This window comes from Engystomops pustulosus, chromosome 10 (assembly GCF_040894005.1).
Source record: "Engystomops pustulosus chromosome 10, aEngPut4.maternal, whole genome shotgun sequence".
NCBI classification, from domain to species: Eukaryota; Metazoa; Chordata; class Amphibia; order Anura; family Leptodactylidae; genus Engystomops; species Engystomops pustulosus.
Genome location: NC_092420.1, coordinates 82,561,576 through 82,585,131, shown reverse-complemented (window position 1 = coordinate 82,585,131; position 23,556 = coordinate 82,561,576). Strand labels below are relative to the sequence as shown.

The following is a 23,556-nucleotide window of genomic DNA, read 5'->3' as shown; positions in this document are numbered from 1 at the left end:
AGACTCATCCTCCCGTTGTAGGGCAGGATACTGAAAAATGGCCGACCCACAAAAAATAAATATGCATCAAAAGGGGACCGTAAACCGGAGAGCTAAAAGTATGGTCTGCACTGTGACAATTGCGTTGACGGGAAGGGTTTGTAGCTGTATAGTGAATGAATTCTTCATTACAGGAGATGAGGGAGTCGATCCGCTCGATTCGCCATCCAATTGAATACAATGGGTGAATTGATTTGCTGAGTTTTCTCTTTGATTCTCCGAAAGTGAATCACAAACATGGCAAGACGGCTCGGCCAGGATACATGGTGAATGGACAGAGAATAGGATTTTTAGCTCTACTCTATACCTTTCAATGTCGATTAGGTAGATGAAGGGGAGGATGAGGTTAAAGGGAACCAGCAGTAACTACCACATATCATATGGCGATAATTGAAGATCAAATCGTTCTAATTCCCCCACCCCCAGGAGAAATTATTCTGACCACTGCTTAATTTATTTACAAATGGCCGGTGGCAACTAAAGGTCATGGCCGGCCGGTCTACAACTTCAGATTTTTAAAGAATGGGAACTTTGTAAAGCTATTAGTTCTGTAGAGAATAAAAAAAAAAAAAAAAAAAACTCAAAAAACCCACAGACAGCACAAGGCGTCCCAAAACATTGCAATCTTCTCATTCCGTCAACCGGTAGAATTCTGCAAGATTCAATAAAAGGCTGAAAGCGGATTTCATGAAGGTCATATCTGGATGCTGTAGGCTCGTCACTTTGTGGATTCATCATTTTCTCTCTATAAACTCCATAAATCTGAATCACTTAAAGAAAATGCACTTTATTTCAACCCACGGGGGGGGAAAAAAGACATTATAAATTATCATAGCACTGTTATTCTAACTGTTATTCAATGCGGAATTTACTATGGCGCTACAATGGTGATGGTATAGCAGAAGGGTGGCAGCATATTCCTGTACAGTACAGGTCTAGAAGCCTAGGAAGCAAAAAACACAATTTCAATATTGGAAAAAAAAATGACCATAAAGCCTTTGCAGGTATAGATATCATTTTTAAACAAAATGATATACCATTGGTTTTCGTGATAGCTCTAAAGAACCCCAATTTTAAGTCAAAAAAGGGTCCTTGATAACCTAGAAAATAAATTGCATCCCAAAAAATGAAATTCAAACTACACAACAAGACGGGATGTAGATGTATATGTATATATAGGAAGGTAATTAATTTATTTATGATTTTTAATTTATTTATTTATTGTTATTTTATTGTTTTTATTTATGATTGTGTTTAATAAAGTAATTACCTTCCTCATATACATCCCGTCTTGTTGTGTAGTTTGGAGCTCTAAAAGAACCCCCTTATACTCTCTCAATTAAAGATTTTACTTTGCCCACTTCCATAATTTAAAGTGATAAAGATAAAAATCCTTAATATGTATTATTAAGCAAAATCAACAAGTAGTAAAGAAAACCAGAGAAGAATAACATGAGCAGTGCCAAAAACTTTGATCATTGAATTGAGGACAGATACAATTTGCAAACAGATTTCTACAAATATGATATACAAGGTTCTAGTCACAAAACCAATTTCTTTTTTTTTTTTTCTTCTTTTTCATGGTATGAGAACCCAGGGGCGTAAATAGGAGATGCAGGGCCCCATTGCAAACTTCGGAATGGGGCCCCATACCCGCTTAAAACTACTTACATATTTGTATACTCACACGTGAGTTACAATCACCCACAGTATATACACACACATCATACACACATACATACATTAATATAAACACCCATGCATCATACAACATACACACATCACATATACATACACATAGAGCAAATACACATGTACAGTATATAATGCACACACATATAGCACATACACTCCCAATACTCCCCGACACTGTGGGCTCCAAAGCAGCTGCTACCCATGTAAAGACCAATTCACCCGTGTTAAGTGAATGGGTGATAGAAAAAGACCGGACTAAAAGCCATGGTGGATTCTCAACAGCGAAAAACATGGCAGAAAATTGGCCAGTTCCTGTAAATGAAACACAAGGACCCAGTCAAATGACCCAGCTGCCCTGCCAAAAGTTGGAATGATGCACCTTGTGCCGTTTTTCAGATTTACATTTAAATTCTAAATATCCACATTGCAAAAAAAAATTTAATTATTGACGTGTCATCTGTAAAATCTAAAGTCTAAACTTCCGTGGAAAACACCTTCAATTCCAAAGCTCAGTGACATAAAGCTCTGCAAAACCGAAATGAGAGGAAAACATTCAAAGCGGAAAGCGAACTGGGGGCCAGTCATCCATTTTATGGAGATGTTATTCAAAATGGCTGTCAGATTAAGGCTCAGCGAGCAGTGAGGTCTCGTGTCAGTACTGCTAGAGCTTTGTAGAAATAAATGGCATTAGCCTTGAAAATTGGAGCAGAAAATGCAGCGGTTAAACTTTCAAAGACGCCCAGACCGAATAATGCGACGATGAAAGTGTCTGCGAGTGTCTGTAAGCTACAAACTAGAGTCCTACCATCAAAACGCGTGACTGACATGTCAATAACGTAACGGCTGAAATAGGCAGTGCACCGGTTATACATCAGGCAAGTGCAAATAAGGTAAAAGATTTATAGCAAGTAAAATAGTCACCTCCAAATACAAATCAGAAAGTCTGAGATCTATCTAGGGGGTCAGCATTATTATTTATCTGGCGACTTATTGTATTACTTTTGGGTTTTTGGAGTTTCTGGGCTGGTATATAGTTTTTTTTACAGTGCTTCTTCAGTTGGCCCCTTGAATTTCATTAGTAATCGAAATTTAACTTGCAGCATTAAACAGGCTAATCTCATTCTGCTCTATAACTTAACACAAGGCCTGATGGACACTATGTAAAATCTGCTCAGTTATTCCTGCTCTATAACATTCTGCTTGCAGATAGGACACAATGTATCATCTCCTAAGCTCTTCCTTTTCAATATGACCAAGGGGTATTCCCAGAAAGACAAGAATCCTGAATATACTCAGGACACCAAAATATACACATTCTCTCATTCACTGTTATTAACAAAAAATACAGCATTTCATAGATCTAATTCCAACCTGTCTATCAGTCCAGGCGTACACAATTTCAGTTTCCCCGGGATCTGACCCCAAATCAAAAGTCTAGGGTCGGGCAGGACAAATTGTTCTCCTCTTTTTCTCCAGTAGGGTTAAAAGTGGAGTAAAATGGGGTGACGGGCTGGACTGTGTCTCCCTATTATACATGTAATCGGGAGCCGTTCAGGAGCCAGAAGAGCCGGATCTTCTTAGTGAGTGGAGCCTAATGAGCCAGATCAATAAGAAGAGCCATAATTCCCATCACTAGCCTAAAGCCCCAACCCTTTCCTTCCAAGATGAGCTCAGACACACACACTCAGAATTCCTGCCAGCAAGCAACAGCGAGTAGAGAGCAACAAAGAGTAGAGCTACAAGCTACACACAGATAAGGTCTTTATACAGACGAAGGGGAGGGATGCAAAGCAGAGCTGACAGTGTATGTTATGGTTGTGATAGCAGTGCTGAGAATGTATTACATGCATCTTATCACTGATCAGTTTCATCTCTCTTTCTGTGTGTCAGATAATAGTGAATGTTCAGAAACTAAATGAAAACCATGTACGCTGATAATCTAAGCACATTGTCAGCACACAGCATCTCGCATCACTAGAGGGATCATAATGTGTCTGCCAAGAGAGTCCCCGCCCACATCCTGGAATTTTACACTGACCATCAGAGTGAACTAAAACGGTAGTAAAATTGTAAAATAATGGGTTAAAAATGATGTTTATTGTGTAAACATCACTAGGAGAATTTTCTTTCATGGGCAAACACTTTAAGCAAGTTAAACTTTTCCATATTATTGTATGCCGGAATTATCAAAAAGCCCATCTCGTATTTTTATTATTCTAAAAGAAAAACACTACAAGGACAATCGGGAGTTTCTGTTTACTAGTATGTGGGGAATGCAGATGCTCAATAGATGTAAATGTATGTCAATTCCGGCATTTGATTGGCTAAACATGTGACAGCGCTGACAATTAGTGGTGAGGCCTTGGTCTAAGCCCAGCGATAAGCAGCTTGCTGCATATATATGAACAATACAGGAGGCAAATTCCACTTACTGACTGACAATTGATCTCATTAAAAACTCTTTGCATCCTCCCCATCTAATTGGCGATTCCACATTTCCCAACAAGTTTCGTCTCCCGAGCCCCTGACGTTCGGGTCAGACATGTTTGCATGTGTAGAACACAGACGATGCTGATGGAAACATCCATTAAATTGGCATGCCGTGAAAAGCGGCAAACGCGTTGAGTGACACCGAGCCGTCTGCTACGACCGTTTATTCACCGCCCGTCTGTGGCTTGGGGGGGAAGGGGGGATCATTTGCAAGGAAAATAGGTGCGAGTTTATAAATAAAATAGCCACTTCATCAGAATTTTATGTAAAAATTAAAAGCCTTCCCTCTCAATCATCATAAAAGGAGAATGGTCTAGGGGGGGATTTTATGTGAGCGGATTACTTGGGAAGCTGTACATAGCGCAGACACGCGAAACACATTTATGGCTGTGGAGTCATGTATTTTTTTCCACCGGACAGACCACAAACCACCTGTGTTTGCTTTGGTTTCCTTGAGTCCCAATTTTATACTTAAGGGTTATTCTAGGAATTCTTTGTAATTTTTATTTTTTTTTTATTTTAATCGTCTTTCCCAAAGAGCTAAAAATCCATTGAAATTTTTCAAGCGCGGCTTTGTCCCTGGAAAGACGTAACGTTCTGCTTCAGCTTCGGCTGAAGAAGTCCTTGATCCAAGTCCTTTACTTAACCGACTTTATATGCTAGTCTGGTTTACAAAGTTATATTCAATGAATTTTCTATAGAAGCCATGAACCTTAACAACCAGTTTTAATTGCCCCACATAGGAAACCACATCACTATTAATTCCTCAGCTACAGAGTTGAATCAAACTATTGCCTCTCAATCTTTGGCGCTATTAGACCTTTCAGCTATTTGGCTAACTTTGCTATGCGATACCCAATGCAATTAATTATATTTTTTGATGTTAATAGTCTCTGTCAGTTTCGAGCTTAACTCTTCTTTGATGAATATTTAAATTATATTTGAATAAAAATAATCTTGGTTACATTTCATCTTGAAGAAATCAGCGCAGCTTAATAAAAGGTCTTGGCGGTAAAGGAGACGATAAATGACTACATGAACGCAGGTATAAAAATTCTAAATCACCTTGGAAGATGTTAAATCTCGCAACATGGATAATGCAACTGAAAGCTATACTCTGATGGGGATGTAAATGTCTCCATGCACGATACATATGTATAGATCTATATACAGACGTCGTATCCCTCCAGCATCAATGGGCATAGATAGAGGCTAGATTAATAATAATTATTATCTATATAGCGCCTACAGATTATGCAGCGCTCTGTCCGTGTCCCCAATGGGGCTCACAATCTAATCAACCTACCAGTATGTTTTCGAGTGTCGGAGGACACGGAGGAAACCCCCGCAAACACAGAGAGAACATACAAACTCTTTGCAGATGCTGACCTGGGTGGGACTTGATCTTATGAATTATTCCTAATCATTGGACGGTTGTACAAGACGATATATTGGATCCGCTTAAAAAGCAAAAATTTTGTAAAATAGTACTTTGGGGTATTATGAAAATGAGCTTTAAAAACAAACCATGATGGTTCTACCACCTACCTTGCATTGCAGGCATCGGTGGTCATTTATCAGCTAATTTAGTGATAGAGTCCCCCAACCCCCCCAAAGATTGCAAGATATTTACATAGGTTCTGCAACAAAACACGTGGCTCAAAAGTGATTCCTGAGGCCAGTGATAAGCTACTAGAACGGCATAATTCTTGTCCATGATGTCATCGTTGCAGGATGGGGGATCACTATCTAGGTGGGACTCAAGTGAATTAATATGTTATTGTTTTTATTGAGAAAATTTCTCACCTTAAAGGGGTTGACCACTTTTCAATACATCTCATTAGGCATGTCGCTGCATGTACAGTGCAAGTACTTGCCCCTTTGCCTACTTTGAGAGCTAAAGCCTTTCCCTGTTCTCACCATGCTGTCCTCTGTACATATCCACAGTTTCCTCTCGCTTAATGATTTAGCCCGTCGTCATAGGGTCACCCACTGTGTATGTGCATGACACACACACTCACACACCTCAGAATAAGTCATAACTCTGCTTCTACAGTTCCTCCTATTCATCAGAGCACACACATGTAAACAAAGAATCACAGAGAGTATGCAGACTGCACTAGAGTAAGTAGCAGGAAAGCTTAATCACTTGATAATCCTTCATGGATTATTATTAAGGCAGGAAAGGCACATGGCCAACTTAAGCAGAGTAGCCAACTCCTTTAATACAGAAAAATTTCAAGTTGTTAATTATATGCAAATAACTTACCTATGGCACTATGGGTATAATAATCATATACAAAAAAAATTGGGGGAAAAACTGGTTTTGGAAAAATATGCTGAGGTCCCCTGTTTCATATGAAATTGGCTATGGGCTATATGAGTGTCCGAGATAGGGAATTATCGGATTGTTGGACACTGAGCGGTTTGAATTATTCTGATCACTTTTCGGCACAACAGAAATGTGAAGTAATCCAATTACATTTTATCATGTAATGAAAATATTGCATCAATACGAACAGACAATAGATGTAAAAAATAATTATCAGTTAAACAAGAATCTGTACAATGTCCCACACACCTTCTTTATTAAAAGGCGACAGACCTAACTAGTCAATCTCCGTATTACTAAAATGTTTCTAATTAACAGCGCTCGTTACATTTACTGCCTCATTCAATACAAATGGTAATTAATTATCCACAAAAAAAAAAGATTGAATATTCAAACTACTCGTACGTCGATAGTAGTGATAGTGCTCGGGGCTAATATTGACAAACTGGGTTAAAGTAATGACAGTCTACGGCCCACAATCCTTTGCAGTTCCTTTAGGTATTGAACCCACACATATATAACTACTGCAGAAGTCACGGGGGTGAGTCGCATACAGCAATTATGGTAAATATCAATTCAAAACATCACATTCGAGATATTATATTAATATATTATCAGTTTAAATTGTCTGATTGTCCACCACATTTTAGAGCTATATCAATGTAGGGTCTATGGGTGTGACTTTTTTAAGCTACTTATCCTGCATTGTAAATGGACTGAAAATGGCTCAGCCAATTACGTGCAAGTCAAAGGTCAGGGGACATAATGTGGCTCCTGTACCTTTAAGATAATAAAACTCAAATAGTGGAGGTCGATAAGGGGGGTCCCTGGATGCAAATTTCAGATTTTGTAGAACAATACAGGCAGGGGGGTTACGTACAAGATAGGCTTCATAGGTTTGTTCTTAAGTTGACTTTGTATGGAAGTTGAAACTGTAGATTTCATAATTGTATTTCTAGACAATTTTTTTGGAGTTTCAAATTTGTTTGCTGTAATGGGACCAAGGATTATCAATAAAGCCTCGTTACAGACACTTTACGGCTGATTATTGCAGTCTGGGACTATAGTAATAGCATCCAGAGAGCTTCACCAGAGGTGACAGTGGGCAGAGGGGTGCATCTTTAACTAGGGGTCATCTGTAAGTCGAGTGTCCTTAAGCAGGGAACCGTCTGTACCTACTTTAGTAATTAGTTACTTGACAAGTTCTGTTATCCAAGCATCCATTATAAGACTTCCCATTCTAGTCCGCTTATCTCAAACCCAGATCATGAGTAACCTCTATATGGTCACCATAAATTTATATCAACTTGGGTTTATCTCTTGGCCTTTCTACAATGGGCAGTAATTATGTCCAATTATAAAAAGGGGTTATCCTTGATTAGGAGAAGATGGCTGCCTTCTTTCCGAAAAAGATTATATATTGTATTGCGTTTCATCTCCATTTACTTTAATCCACCCCAAGCCAAGTACAGGTTTGGCACTCTTTTTAGCATAACATGCCAAAAATGTTAAAAGCACTGGGTGACCATGTCTGTGGGAGGGGGAATCAGTGTTTTTCAAAAAGACAGAAGTAGAATAGAATTGTATTTTTAAAAAAAAACAACTTTACACAATAGGACACCTCAAAAATATTGATTTTTAAAATGCTCTTCAAAAAAGGGAAAAAAAATATTTTGAGAACAATCCAGATGGTAGAATGTATTATTTCTGGCCAATAATGAAGCTACATTATACGAGTCTGTCCTGACGTGACAGCGTGCGTGTTCAATTCCATGTGCAAACTGCGCCGATAACATAACAGGCTTCCATTCACACCTCTCCATCTTTCATTAGGTTTCCCTGCAGTCTTACAGAGTGGGTGATAGATGGAACCATTCCATAGCTGATCTGATAACAAACGGTGCAGTAAAGAGGGGGACAAACACTATATTTCAGACTTTTAATAAAACCGCTAGAAGACCATAAAATCAAGTAACAGATTTGTTGGGTTATTTTTTTTTTTTTTTTTTGGCCAAAAATGAAGAATCTTCCCGACAGAAAAGCAAAAGCTCCAGTAAATTCTGTGTTTCTGTTGTAGCTTTATAAGAAGTCGTACACTTTTGCCCCCCTGCTGGGTGACTTGTGAATGAATAAAAGCTGTGACAACAACTATCTACTGAGAAAATCTTTGAAGATAAAATGTTTCAACCAGATTACGTTCTAACCGTGCTCAAACACCTTCAATAGCTGTTGCCTGAGTGACTCAAGTAGAAGGGAATAGGCCACTGGCATCATCTCCCCTAAGAAACGGGCATGGAAATGTTGATTCCCGCTTAAATTACCCCAAATCGACTTTGGATGACCTTGAATGATTTAAAGAGGGCGGTCTTAATATAAGCAGATCACCAAAATACAAAGTCCCTCTTTAGCATTGGTCAGTTTATTCTACAATATTTTAATATAAGATGTTGTGCTGAGTGACCGTAATTATCGGTAATATTAAAATAAAAAATACATAATCAGAACAAGAGTTTACATTTAAAAAAAAATATTTTTTTAAAGAGAATTCCTTAAGTTTTTCCTTAATTTTTTTTTTCATTCAATCCGCTTCATTTCACTTGTAAACGTTACTTCATTGTGATGAGGGACATCTATTTTCAACTGCAGCTAATATTAGATGGGGAATTCCAATCTGCCTTGTAAATGTAATAGTAATGTAATGAGTGGCATTTTGGAACTAGAATTTCAGTGTCAATGTTAAGTGGGAATAATTCGTCTGACCGTGGGGGGACAGATGCTCCTTTGACAACAGTAGCGAGCAGATTTAACCTGTCACCTCAAGGCTAATCACAAACGAAATACAAGATTATTCGAAGAAATGGCCAAGCTAAGTTTTAAAATTTTTATAGAGATTTTTATTTTCCCAGACAAAATAGTCTTTATATGAAGTACTATGATTAAAAAAAATCCCTACGTTCTTGACAAGTATCTATTTTATTTTATTCCATTATTTTGACAAAGCAATCAAAACTCGTCTACCTCTAGAGTCGAGAGATTTCTCCGCCAGAAAGTGGCCCACGAGAACAAGGCAGGGAAAATATAGGACGTGCAGCCCTGCTGTCTCCCATAGCACTGAACCATTAGATCAAGCAGAGAGTTACAACATTCATAATCCCCTAGTCTAAGAAGACTGAAGTTGACATGACAGGTAACTGGAGAAGGCAATTTCCCAAAGGAGCTCTGATGTGCAGACTGGAGGCAAAAACGATGGGAGAAGTGCACCGAGATCAGATGAACAGTAATTGGTGCTGGGGTATAGAAGGAAATACCAAGAGATCATTGAGGCAACAACACCACGACAAATCACTTCAAATCCAGAGCAGACAGACGGAAAAAAAATAAATTTAACTATCTTTATAGAGTGAGAAATCGCCTATTTCCCAGTTAGTTGGAAAGCTGCAATGAGTAAATAGCTCTTTTTTTACAAAGCTTGTTTAAAACAGAGCAGCTGTGCCAACAATTGGTGGAAAACCTGTTCTAGACCTGACAAGGGTCCGATTGATCTCAAAGATCAAGGCGACCTTATTCTAAAGCCAAGGACAAAGATACTCTCGTTGGACAAAACATGCCCCAGTTGCTAAGCCACTTTTGACCTCTTAGTATGTAGCCCCTCCATATTCTACGAACTTCCATACCTTGTAGGTTATGGCATGAATTAATATTTCATATTCTCCAGAGAGAATTAAGAATGCAACACAAAAAATTGAGAAAAGTGAACACGGATTTCAAGAAAAATATCTATCTTTAAAAATATAGAACTGTCAAAGCTCAAAGCCTGTAGTAACGGCTTATGTACGAATTGTCATTCTAAACAATAAAGGAGGCCAAAAATATTTTTAAAAATCCTACTTTAAAGATCTGTGGATTAACATTATGCCTCTATTTTGTAAAGGGGTAAATTTGGCTTTCCTGGCTTCTAAAACATAGTTTTCAGTTGAAATTGTGGTGACTATATATAAACCACTTCAATATGCTAATTAACCACAATATTCCTACCTTTGTGACATGATTTTGTAGGCATCTGGAAGATGGCAATCTACGTTCTCCATCTGAAACGGGTCGGCATCACAGATCTTGTCATCTGTACGACCATAGTTGGCACTTTCAATCATAATGACATCACTTCCCGGACATCGAAGATCGATGGGATATCCTTCACAGGCGAGTTCCCGTCTTACCAGGCCAAAAGGCAGTGCTGCTCGACTGAAACCTAAAATACAAAAAATAAATCTTAAATGGCAAAATATCAAAAATTATTTGTCAAATATAGTTATTGTTATTTTAATGGTTTGGAACAGTAAGAGTTCGATACCAGTAATTTTCCATTTTCCAGTATTGAGTCTATAGCAGAGTCCTAGCACTCTCCGCACAATACAGACTGTTAGGGTCATATATATCACTAGGATGCCGTCTCCAACTCTGGCTTCAAAGGGTTGGGAAATGGAGGCTCTATCCAAATGATAAAAAAAAAATTAATTTAACTCTTGCAATCAGCTGATTGCAAGAGTTAAATTAATTTTTTTTTATCATTTGGATAGAGCCTCCATTTCCCAACCCTTTGAAGCCAGAGTTGGAGACGGTTAGCCGATGGAGCCAGTGCGCAATTATTTACGTCTCTCTGATAGAGGAGGCTACACACATTAACAAATTTTTAACAAGTCAGAGAAATGAATGACGCCTAAAGTAAAAAGTTCAAAGACCATCCCCTGGCCAAAAGCACACTTTTGCAAACCAATTCAGATCTTTGTGTGTAAGCCCATGAAACTTTGATGTCCCTACGATATATTTTTATATTTTAGCACCTTTTTTTATTAGGCTAAATCTGGTTTGGTGACTACTCAATTAATGGATACACTGGCTGATTGAGGAAGCGCTAAATGTGCCCTATAAAGGGCAAGGACCTCAAGTCAGAAGATAATTTCTGCTATAACTAAATATTATCTTCACGGCAGACACAGCCACCTTTTTGCATTAAAATTGTAGTGCTGAATAGAAAGAAAATCAGAACAAGCTTCTCCCTGCAGCTGGAGACAGATTCACAAACACATAGCAAGTGTAACAAACAAGATCTACTGTCTATATTTTAGGCGAGTTCCCATCACAACTTTGCCTTCTCGTTAATTCCCTGGGCGGTCTTCTCCTGTTTTCCTTGGCTCATCTGCACTGTTTCAGGTTGGATTATACCTGAGGGAGCACATCAGTGAAACTCGCTGCTAAACACATATGATTCATAATATTCTTTCCCTCACTCCAATACCGTACACAAGGCTTCTCATAGTTACACAATGCAAAAGGTTTATACAACATTGGAAAATTTTTGTTACTTTCCAAAAACAGCACCACTCTAGTCTTAGGCCAAACCCAGTATTACAGCTTAGGAATATTTTCTTGAAAAAAAAAATTACACAAGGACAACTATTTCCAATTGGTAACTTTATTGGATGCGAGCACATAGGTTACTCGATATTGCGGTACTTTAATAATTTAAAAATATATTAATTAAATAATTAATATTTTTTACTACTACCGCTACTTTGCTAAGAATTTTCCATCCGATGCCGTGAGTAATTTCTAAGGAGGAAATACAGATTTATGCAAAAAATATAGGGAAAAGCAACCTAGAAAAAATATTATGAATGTTTGTTGCATTTGGGGTTAATCGGTCAGCGAATGCAAAGGGCATCAAGTAAAAATCAATGTACCTGTAAAGTGACAGACCCTCTTTTATGATCCGAAATTTGCTGGCCAACAGGTTCTCTGGGAATAACTTTTATATCTTAATCAATAAAACTTCTAAAGGACAGATAAAGGTTTATGCTGGATCCTGCCAGAATAAATGCAGAAATATTCTACGAGCATGACACCGAAATCTACAGTGAGATTCAAGGTTTTCAAGACCAAAATTGACTATGTTTTGAAATGTCTTATTTTATTTATATATGTCCCCCCCCCCCAATGATCTGTAAGGCTCTACAGAGTATGATAGTGATATATAAATAGATTATATATAAGGATTAATATTATAGTAACCGGCATATGGGTCTTAGTTTGAGACCACATGCACACTAACCTACAGGGCAGCCATATACTAGCTGTCCGAACAGCAGCGAGTATGCGCCACCATAGAAGTGTGTTATGCACGGCACGGTACAGAGAGTGCAATGTGTGTCAGCCTACCATACTATAGTATAATAAAAATTATGTTCCAGAAATACGTCATGGGTGCACAGATCCCTACGTAGAGCTAAGGGGTGAGGAGCTCTCCTCTTCTCCTTCTACGCTGGCCCGGGTGTAGCATACGTTTCTGTGCATGGGGCCTAACCCTTTATAAGAAATTAAACTATACATATTATTCTTTAATTCACTTGTAAAAATGGAACATGACAAAGAACCCTAGTGCATCGGAAATTCCCATGGTCTGAAACAAAAAAAAAAAAAAAAAAAATTGAAGAATTAAGTCCTTATATTTTAAAGGGGTCGTCGATTATTTGGTGAATGAAGTGGTTGCGGCAAAGTGCCATCTCTTCAGGTCCTACCGAGCACACTGCTGTACTCTGCATAGTGGCTGTGCTTGGTTTTACAGCTTAGTCCCATGAGGAAGAATCTTCAACCAGGTTATGTGACATGTAACTTTATTGACAATGAAATTAAAGCAACAGGCCAACGCCCCGCTGATATGAAATTCACAACTTTCCTAAAGATTGGGAATGGGTTTATAAAATCTAAAATGCTCCTTTTTAAACACAAGATACTTTTTAGGGTGCCTTCACACGTGACCCCTTTGCAAGTTTTTTTAATGATCTTTAAGTCCAAGAGCGGAACTGTATAGGATAGATTCTACATTTTTGTTAAGTAAAGGGAAAAAGTTGTATGTAGGACCCTTGTGCTTACATGATGTCCAATTTCTACCTTCGTATTCCGATTTAGCCACGTCCCACTTTCCTCGCTCATGTGTTTAGACTCCTTGGCAGTCGGTAATGTTTTTTTTATTGGTAGGGTCAAAAATGCACATAAAAAGTCTAATGTGATGTGTAAGCAGGAGAGATTACATCAATGACTAAACACTGCGAGCTCACTGCACCCCTTGCCAACACTTTACTGATCGGATTATACCTTTAACAGGCCAATTAGGATGAAAAATGTTTGTGCCAGTGATGACAAAATGCAAAGTCGCCGGGCAATCGTGTGGCACCACAAGGTGACACGACTTTCCTCCATTAGCTCATGGACACAATGTAGGACTTCATTTTCCCCTGTCTCCTCACTTTTTTTTACCAGCAAATGAAAAACCATAATGAGTAGAACTTGAGTTATAGGTTTAATTGCCTCAAAATATAACCCCGGCATGCACAGCCGTCCGGGGTGGAAGCAGGAAGAATCCCAGCTGATTACTCAGCACTTCATCGCTATTGGAACTGTGACAAGAGATAGGAGTGATGTATTAGATCTGGCCAGAGTCGTGAACTCTGATTTTTGCTCTAATTTGTACATGTTAATCACTGCTATACCAGTAAATGAATACATCTGTTGCAAATTTCTTGTCTGCAAGGTAAAAAGGTGGCAGCGTAATAATTGTACCTACCATAAAAGAGAAAAATATATAATAATATAAAAATTATTTTTACGTTTTGTTTTTTTTTTTTGTTACAAATTGGTGCAGTTTGCTTGAGGAGGAGTAGTTCGAGTGCAGCAAAAAAAAAAAGGACATAGCACATAGTCCCCGGGTTACGTACAAAATCGGTTCTTTTGGTTTGTTCTTAAGTTGAATTGCATGCAAGTTGGAACGCGTATATTTTATAATTGTAACTCCAGGAAAAAAAATGTTGTGCTGTCATGGGACCAAGGATTATTTAAAAAAAAATATGATGCAGACACCTTACAGCTGATCAGAGCAGTCTTGGACTAAAGTAAAGCATCCAGAGCTCTTCACCAGAGGTCACAGAGGTCCGCCTGTAACTAGGAGTCATATATAAGTCCGGTGTTCTTAAGTCTGAGAACACCCATATATAAATATTGGATGTAAACTTCTGAATGTACCATATTTTTCAGACTATAAGGCACACAAAAACCCTTTGATTTTCTCAGAAACTTAAATGTGCGCCTTATAGTCCAGTGCGCCTCATATATGAACCATACTTACAGACAACAGCTGCCTTGAACTGTGCACAGGTCTGCCACCTGCTGGTCATTCATCCTTATAATCCGGTGACCTTATATATGGAACCTAGACGTTTTAGCAGGCATTGATTGATGGTGCGCCTTATAATCCGGTGTGCCTTATAGTCCAAAAAATATGGTAATTAGATTACAAAAATATATATTATTGTAAGGCATTTCAAAATGGTGGCATTGCCTTTCCTTTTTTTTTGCAAAGTTTTCCAATCCTGACTGATGAACAACTATTAGGCTTGTCAAAAATTTTTGAATACAATTTTTTTTGGCTTTAAGACTGCGCCATTTTTGCAACAGTTACCATCCTTGCAATTATTTTGGACACATTTTTGTCCTACAATTTTTTTTTCTGAAAAAACCTATGGAAGTCTTGCAGTAAATAAAGTCACACATGGAAAATGTGATGTTGAAGAAGAAAGAAAATATATGTTGACCATGAAATGTGAATAAAAAACCTCAAAAACTGTCTATAGTACCTTCTCCGCCAACTTCCAGCCAACAACTGGCCGGAATATATTTTTAATTTTATTTTTATTTATTTAACACCCCCCCCCCCCCCCATAATATTAATTTGCTACAAGCTAATGCGGTTCTTGACTTTGAAAATTCTTTCATAATAACATATTTTATCCATTAGCTCTTACACATCCATAAAAAGGCAAAGAGTCCTCTCGATGTAAATACACTTTACGAGAGACCATGAAAAGCCATAGGCAGTGAGTAAGTGGCACATCGCCCTTTGTTCCTTAATAAATATGAGCGTTTGTAAGTCGCTGCTATTATTAGAGCCATGCATAGACATTACATTTTTTACATTAGTAAAAAGGGCATTCAGATTAAAAAAAAAAAAAAAACCTCATTCAATGACAAATGAATACAATTCCAGCCTATCCTTCAAACCGGCATTTGCTTCACCTACAGAGAATCGCAATGTAACCCTAATGTGACCTTGAAGGCTTGTGTTATTGTTAGAAGGCGGCAATTAATCAGGGGAGAATTTGGTTATTTTTATTACTGGGTTGCCCAAAGTCCCAGTGAAACATTCCAACAAGCCAAGGAAAAAAAAAAAAACCTGGGTGATTAGGGGCCCAGGTTACGATTAAATACCGCTTTCAGGGAGAGTCTCTCGGTAGCCATAACAATGGTATTCAGATTTGGAAGTGACAGACCTTATGGTAATCCCTTCCTCTAATTAAATCAGTAGAATGAGAGTCTGAAGTGGTAAATAATAAATCACAAAGAATCCGCAATCTTGTTGTCATGGAAACCAGTGCGCCGGCTGCCATAATTGCTGTGATAGGCACCTTGGCCTTTTTGACACCGAGCCTGATCTTGAATTCTGGTCATAGACTGAGAAAGTAGCTTTTCTAGACCTCTCAGGCAATCATGTAACATGCATTGAGCCCGATTGAACAGACTCGCTGGAACACACAAACGCTTCTTTCAAGGCCATCCGGCCGGTATCTGTAGACGGTAATTAACTAGTATGCTGAACTATATTCACATCAAGCCCTCTATTGGAATCACAGCGGAGCTATTTTAAGTCCCCCCCGTGGGGTCTCGACAGATGCGGTGTTTACTAAAAGATTGGACTTGTTCGACACAACGCCGCTCACCTATTTCCCCATAGCGGTGACCTCTAGACAAAAAAAATCCTGGATTTTTTTTCTTTTTTAAGGTCTATTTGGGGTCGCCCATTCACTTAATCTCAACCTTATAGGTTGGAGTACATAGTAGATTTTGGCAAACGAGAGATGGGCAATCAATTTGCCTGGGTGTAAATAAGTTAAAAAAAAAACTTTATCAAACTTTAAATCGGCTTACAAAAAAATTTTCTTCATTGTAAAGATTATTATTTTTATCCAAAATTTTTTTTGTAATAAAAAAGTGATTCTGGACAGTAATCCCTATGTTACCCATTAGCGTTTTGCTGTGGTGTGATTGATTAGTCGGTATTTAAAGGAGTCTGGGGCGAGTTTATTCTCAGGCTGTGCAACTCATTTATTTACTTAACTACTTGTTAATTGCTTTTGTCATTTTGCTGTTTTTTGTCATTGGGTGTGATCAGTGCTTACCCCCATGTCAATCACATCTGGTACGGCCCGCCTCTCCTCTTATTCTGTCTATGAAACGATAGAAAGCTCGGGAAGCAACAAGACAACACTATTGAGAAGTGACTGGCTCGCACGTGAATTTGAATTGTGCTTTTCGATCTAAACAGCAGATTCATTAAAAACATCGAAAAAAAATCTGCTGGCCAACTTATAAGAAAAAATAAAATAAAAATGCACAAATCAACACAACCAAGTAGGTAGTCCTTCCAACTTGGTCTGCATTACAGATAAATTAAACTCTATATTATATATGTATGACTTAAAGTAGTTGTAAGGAGGTTGAAAAACATGGCCGCTTTCTTCCAAAAACAGCACCTGACCATGGTTTGTGCTGCTATTGCAACTCCAGACACTTTTTTTTATGGTCCCTGTAACTTTATTACAGACACCTTACAGCTGATCTTGGCAGCCTGGGAGAACAGTAAACCATCAGAAAGCTTCACCAGAGGTCAAAGTGGCTAGAGAGGACCATCCATAACTAGGCAACGCCTGTATATTGGGTGTCCTTAAGTCACGGACCGCCTGTATTGCAATACTAGTGAGGTGTAGTGCCGTTTTTTGGAAGAAAACAGCCATGTTTTTTTAACCTCGGATCAACCCCTTTAATAAATAGAATAGGATTAAAAATAGTTAAAAAAACAAAAAGTACAACAAGGTATAGGTCATGGAAGCCTAAATCCAATTGCCCATGAACGAGTTTGGTCATTTTCACAATCTACCAGACCACAGCATGTCCATTCTAGTTCAGCGGTTCTAGGTTTGGTCCGGTAAATCCAGCAAGCACACGGAGCGAGTTTATTGGATACAACTTGCTCAAGGGCAACAAACTCAAGAGAGCTGCATTTCCCCTCTGGGAGCTGCCTAGACCATCCAGGTTTGATAAATAATGGGGCATCATTTCCTCCTTACTTTAACCTTGGTCATTCCTAGAAGTTTTTGAATAAATTGAGAAGTGTTTTTTCTAGCCGGATTGCAGTCATGGTTATGGACAGGTGGAATAACAGAGAGTTAACATGTTCCAGATTTTATATATTATGGAAAATAGAAGGATTTATTAAAATGCAGTGACGTAGCGAAGTCTTAAGACAAAAAAAAAATTGTCAAAAACATAATTTATAAAAAAAAGGGTATACAGCGGAGGATTAAAAAAACAAAAACAGAATAAAGACGGCAGACATTTCACTGTGACACATGGGCCTTATGGACATCCTTCAGCTTTTGCTAACGGATCACACCCGTGCATAGGGACCTCTGCATCAGCCAATAGTGGGGAGATTTTTTTTTTGTCAAGCATTGTTTTGCAAAGAGGGGGCACAGTTGGCCTTTGAGCATGTCATACTCCATTAATGCAATGCGGGGCCTGTCTTTGTACTGACAGTAGCAAGCAGCTGCTTGTAAATGAACCACAGTCCCTGGGCTGCAGCCTATTATTCTATACTTCTGTCTGACAAGGTCACTTGCTAGGGGGATTTTGGGGAGGGGTGGGGATTAAAACAGAAAAAAAAAAAGTTTGCAGCCGGCAGCCTTCGTGGACACAAAACTCCAAAAGTTCTACTTTTGTCAGACTGGTATTGTAGGACATAAAACTTGATATTTTCTCCAGCAGCAACACAACAAATTAGAGTTAAAAAATTTTTGGGAAAAAAAAAGATCCTAAAAAAAGGGAGAAATTATCATATTAACCGCGTCCTGTAATAGTTCAGATTTTTGTTAATTGAGACACTTTTGTTATTCAAATTTTCTAGAGATGGAATAAAGCGTGACTCTAATTGCAATACGGATTAGTGGAAAACAGATTATTTTGCACTGTGTGCAATAAAACATTCCCACAGAGAGTACTCCGGGTGAAATCTGATTCCATGTTACCTTTTCATGGAGGACATTCTCCGATATATTTGATGATTATCGGAAGCTTATAATTAAAAGCTTTAGCCAGAAGGGGGTCGTTCTTCAACGTCCTATAAGAAATTAGGATTATGTACAAAAAGAAAAATCTAATTTTTACTAGTGTTTCCACTTTGTAGATACTGAATTTTAACGTAAGATACAAACATGTTATTGGAAAACTTTTTAAATTTGTGTTTCTAATATCCTCAAACAGAGGAATATTGAGGATTGAGGCAAAAACTTGTAAGACCCATTTCTAGTAATCATAGGGGGGTAGAGTTACTAAGAGTGTCTCCCTTATTCTGTAGGAAAAAAGTCAGAAACTAAAGTCCTTTGTGGAGATAACTTTTATAGTTGGGATGAATATTCAAATACGATTTCCAGGGAACACTTAGGACACAAAAAGTTGAACCTTGCACAGATAGCCAATTGATTATAATTAGAGACTGTGAAATGCATTGCTTTGTTGGTACGGCCGACGACTGTGGAGACGTTGGGTGGCTGGTGATCAACATTTTGTTGAGGGAACCTTTTGACAACAATTTTAATCAACATGGTCTACTCCCTTAAGCCTACTTAAAAATATGGCTTTTGTTTGATGCGTCTCAGTGTAATGTATCCTGTGTGGGGTACACTGGGAAAAAGACCTGTGTTCAATATGCCAGTTTTACCCCCCCCCCCCCCCACGTATTTTCAACTTCAACTGTGTTTTTGGTGTACTTCCTCTAATTTCCAGCCACTCAGTCTACTCAATATGTACTGTGCTTTGGTAGTCTTAGACACTCCCTCCAGAGCGAGGGTGGCCCATCTAAGAGCAAGGGGGGGGTTTAGACTAAGACAACTAAAGCTCAGTGGTCATAGAGTAGTCTGAGAATCCAGTGTCTATTATACAAAGATGAATTGATGAATGAGAACTTTAGGAACAGCAGCTAAAATATTAAAAAGGAGGGTGACAGGTACTAAGCACAATATATTTATTGTGAAAGTTTTTACTGTGAATTCCAGGGTTTCTTTAGGTTACGTGAAAGTTTTGGTGATATTTTCAGAGCAGCCTTCCTCATCTGTTAACATATTTACAGGCAGCAAAGTCAAACCTTTCCTCGGCTGAAATGGTGACAGCTCTTAAGAGGTGGGAGTTTAAACATATTTGTCAATGGCACAAATGGATGTTTTATAGAGGGCAAACTGTATATAAAGGTTTACAGCGGGGCACCTGTCTTCGGTACTTCAAAAAAAACAAACAAGTCACTTATGTTGTCCGTCAATGAAGGCAAATGAAAACGCATTTAAGGCTCATTTACGACAGCCACGTTTTGTGATCCATATTTAGAGAAGAAACATACAGACTTGACATAGCTCCAGTGAACAAAACTTAACTCACCACATATAATGTGGATGAATTATGCCATAAAAAAAAAATTCAACTTAAAAAGTGAAGGGTTGGGGCAGCACAATCAGACGTGAGCTAGACAATGCGTGCTCAAGTAGATATCTAGGTCATCTCTAGACTAATAAAGAGTAGTATTAAAACAGAGAAAACTGCCAATACTATGAAAACGTTAGATTTCATCTTCGTCTATATATCAATCTTAAAAGTGCCTTTTAAACATTTAGTTTAGTTTCTTGCAGCTTTATTATATGTCCATTTTAATCAGTGTTGGACTGGCCCAACAGAGAACTGGAGGATCACCAGTGGGCCCAAGGTCTAGAGATCAAAAAGTAGACAACCCAATGTATAGACTTCTATGGTGGATTACCTTGAAGCCGAAGGTCAGTGGGCAAAGTACCCCCCATCTAACACTGAGCGTAACCCTTTATTTTTTTGCCTAGAAAGCTAAGAGGTATGGCTTAAACATGGTAGCCAATCAAATAAAAAAAAGGAGTAGACTGAGCCAATGAATCAGAATCCTGTGTAGGCACTAAGTAAAGGAGCCAGGAAATAAGAGCTGAGACTCTATATTATTCTTTATTATTTTCTTAAAGCCACCAGTAAAAAGTTGTGCAGTAAAGGACCCGGCTAGTACTATCTTTCTTAACACCAATGTATGTTGTGGCTTTATCATGGGAAGTATTTTAGCTATAGGGTATACAGGCATAAAGATGTGAGCAACTGGTATCACCATGGAATACGGCAATTCCGCCTCACAAAATCCCCTGATCACAAGATCAGCGGAGAGCAGCAACAATCTATTGCCCAATACAGATATCATCTCTACTAACAGGTGCGTATATTAATATTGCTAAGGGAACCCTTGTTGTAGGGAAAAAACAAGGAAACTGTGGGTAGATGGATATGCCAAGTTCTACACAATTAACAAATCAGTAAATACAATGTTCTATTAACTTAGGCCATGGAACAGGTACAGTGATGCCATATAATAATAAAATTATACTGTATCTCTGCGAAAGACAAAAACAAGGACATGTGGTCCACCGATATGAAAGTTGTCCCCAATGACCTTGGTTTACTGTGGTGCAATATCATCATTAAGTTGAGAACACATGACTGCTACAGCCAAATACTGACCGCTCCTGTGCCACACATACAGACTTGGGGGCAGTGATTGGATGTAGCAGTCACGGGTCATGGATTTGAGGTCATCACTTTAGCCCGGTAAACCAAGGTCTGCATGGAGCAATGGTGGTGGAACGAGAAGTAATTCTCTTATTTCATATTATAGTATACTATTTTTTAGGATCGGGTTGCTTTTTTTAGTTCCCTAATTTACATATATACATGTAGGACCTCCAATTAAAACCAGGCTTTGATGAGCTTTAACTGAAATGCTCCGGGTACAAGACAAACATTACTGCACTTGCGCCCAACATCTTCCAGTGTCGCGATGAATTACGCTGAGGGTTTACCTAATAGGCTGCTCCTCTACACAAACATTTACAGATTTTGTTCCTGCATTGTAATAATAATACGCAGTCCTTCAACCTCAATGTCATTGTGAAGCCTTACAAAGAGTACAGTGTTCAGCCAGACGTTTCTTATTGTGGGAATCGTTTTATCCAGCCCTAACAAGCATGCACTCATAAAGAGAGGCTAATGGTAATGTTTTATGACAAGCTTTAGTTTTCCTTTGGAGTACGCTGAACACACACTAGTATTTCACTGTGGGAGCGCAGGATGGAGGTCGATCCATCATTTGTAATCAAAGGCGAGTAAATTACTTAAAAAACTCATTTACATCTTTCCATCTTATATATTGCATGCTGACAGCGGGAGGTCCATCGATACCGTTTTGTAGAAGTTGGCTTAACAAGCAAAGTACATTTTTAAGCAAAGTATTTTCGGAGAGGTGCTGGACTTGGATAATTTCTTATGGGAGGGAATATGAATCCAGCATCTACTCAAAACATTGGAGGTCCTAACGGGAGTACAATTTATGACCTTCTTTTTATCAAGGGACCTCTTAAGTAGGAAATCTCCCAAGTGGAGAACCCTCTTCGACTGGTGTGCCATGCAATAGGAAAAAGGGTAAACATGGTGGAACTGTTCAGATCTAGAACCTCAATTCTTTATTTTTTTGTATAGCCACAAGGATATATCCCCTTTTATCCAGACATGGTATATTGAATAAATGGGTATTTTAATGTGAAAGTTTTCCCACTTCAGAGAATCATGTTGAGGTCATGGGATCCCCAAACATACGTCAAGTGAAGTCATGGATACTTTACTATTATCCTTTGCAGCTCTCTCATTTGCCTAGTATTCCTGGCCAGTATGCTAACCTGGCAGTGGATACTATGCATATGACCGATACACCACACAGAGGACTAGGTTGGGCAAGACAAGCGAGGATTAGACCAACACAAGGGGTGGATCTGAAGATGTGGCCAATAGTAGGTACAAAAGTACATTAGCACACACTATAGTTATAAGAAGTAGGCACGGAGATCAAATGTCCACATCAAGAATTTCTAATATGGCACAGGGTTTGATAATGACAATATATTATACATTCATTCAACATGATACAACTGTTTAATCAAATAATTTTTTGGGGAAATAAATTGAATAACCTTTGGTCTCTAGCCCCTTTAAAAATCAGGTTAACCCTATTGTGTTTTTCATTAGTGCCCCCATTGGAGAAATACAGCATTACAGCTCAATCAAGATGAGGGGACTCAAACTTTCCGCTCGGTTGCTCAAGCGCAAAACCTGGACATATTGCCGGATTGGCTGTTCGATATATTAGCGACCCTTGCAGCTAGCCATGGCTTTGATGGATCAGGGTTGTCCCCTTGGCTACTCACAGCCATGGCTAGTAGAGTTTATTTGCCAAATTGGCTGTTCGGCAGTCAATCCAGCAATATGTCCGGGGCACACCGGAACCCAAACTGGAAGTCCTGGTCCACTCATCTCTATAGCTTCCTTAAAATAATAAACTACAGAAATAGGGGTCCTCTAGTGAGGGAAGGTCTAAAATTTGACACAACTCAACAGAGTATCTGATTTTATTTTATTTTTTACACCAGAAAACTCAATTTAGCCTAAAAACTCAACTGGCTGTGAACCTCTGTATGTGTACATGATGATCTTAAGCTCCCCCCCCCCCCTCCTCTCTTCCTCTGGATTTCTACTTACCACTGAAAATAAACCAGAAATCCATAGCAGACCCTTTTATCTGTAGAAATCACTTTGATGCACATGTGCATGCTGTATATTACAAGAAGCCTGGAGAGCCTGTGCGAGGATGGGGGCTGCATTTACAAGAATGCCTGCGTTTCTCCACCCCTACTTATTAAATGCAGCATACATAATCCTTAATTGTACGGTGA

General features: G+C 38.6%; 1 protein-coding gene across 27 annotated transcripts in view; it reads right to left on the bottom strand.

Annotated features, from left to right (window-relative positions):
- The window catches only part of ADGRL2 (adhesion G protein-coupled receptor L2), a 139,505-nt gene that overhangs the window by 61,804 nt on the left and 54,145 nt on the right, over nucleotides 1-23,556 (bottom strand). For all 27 annotated transcript variants that reach the window (XM_072127828.1, XM_072127831.1, XM_072127837.1 and 24 more), the window contains exon 3: nucleotides 10,592-10,805. In XM_072127828.1, the coding sequence (XP_071983929.1) occupies nucleotides 10,592-10,805 (214 nt within the window). The remainder of the gene's footprint in view (nucleotides 1-10,591; nucleotides 10,806-23,556) is intronic.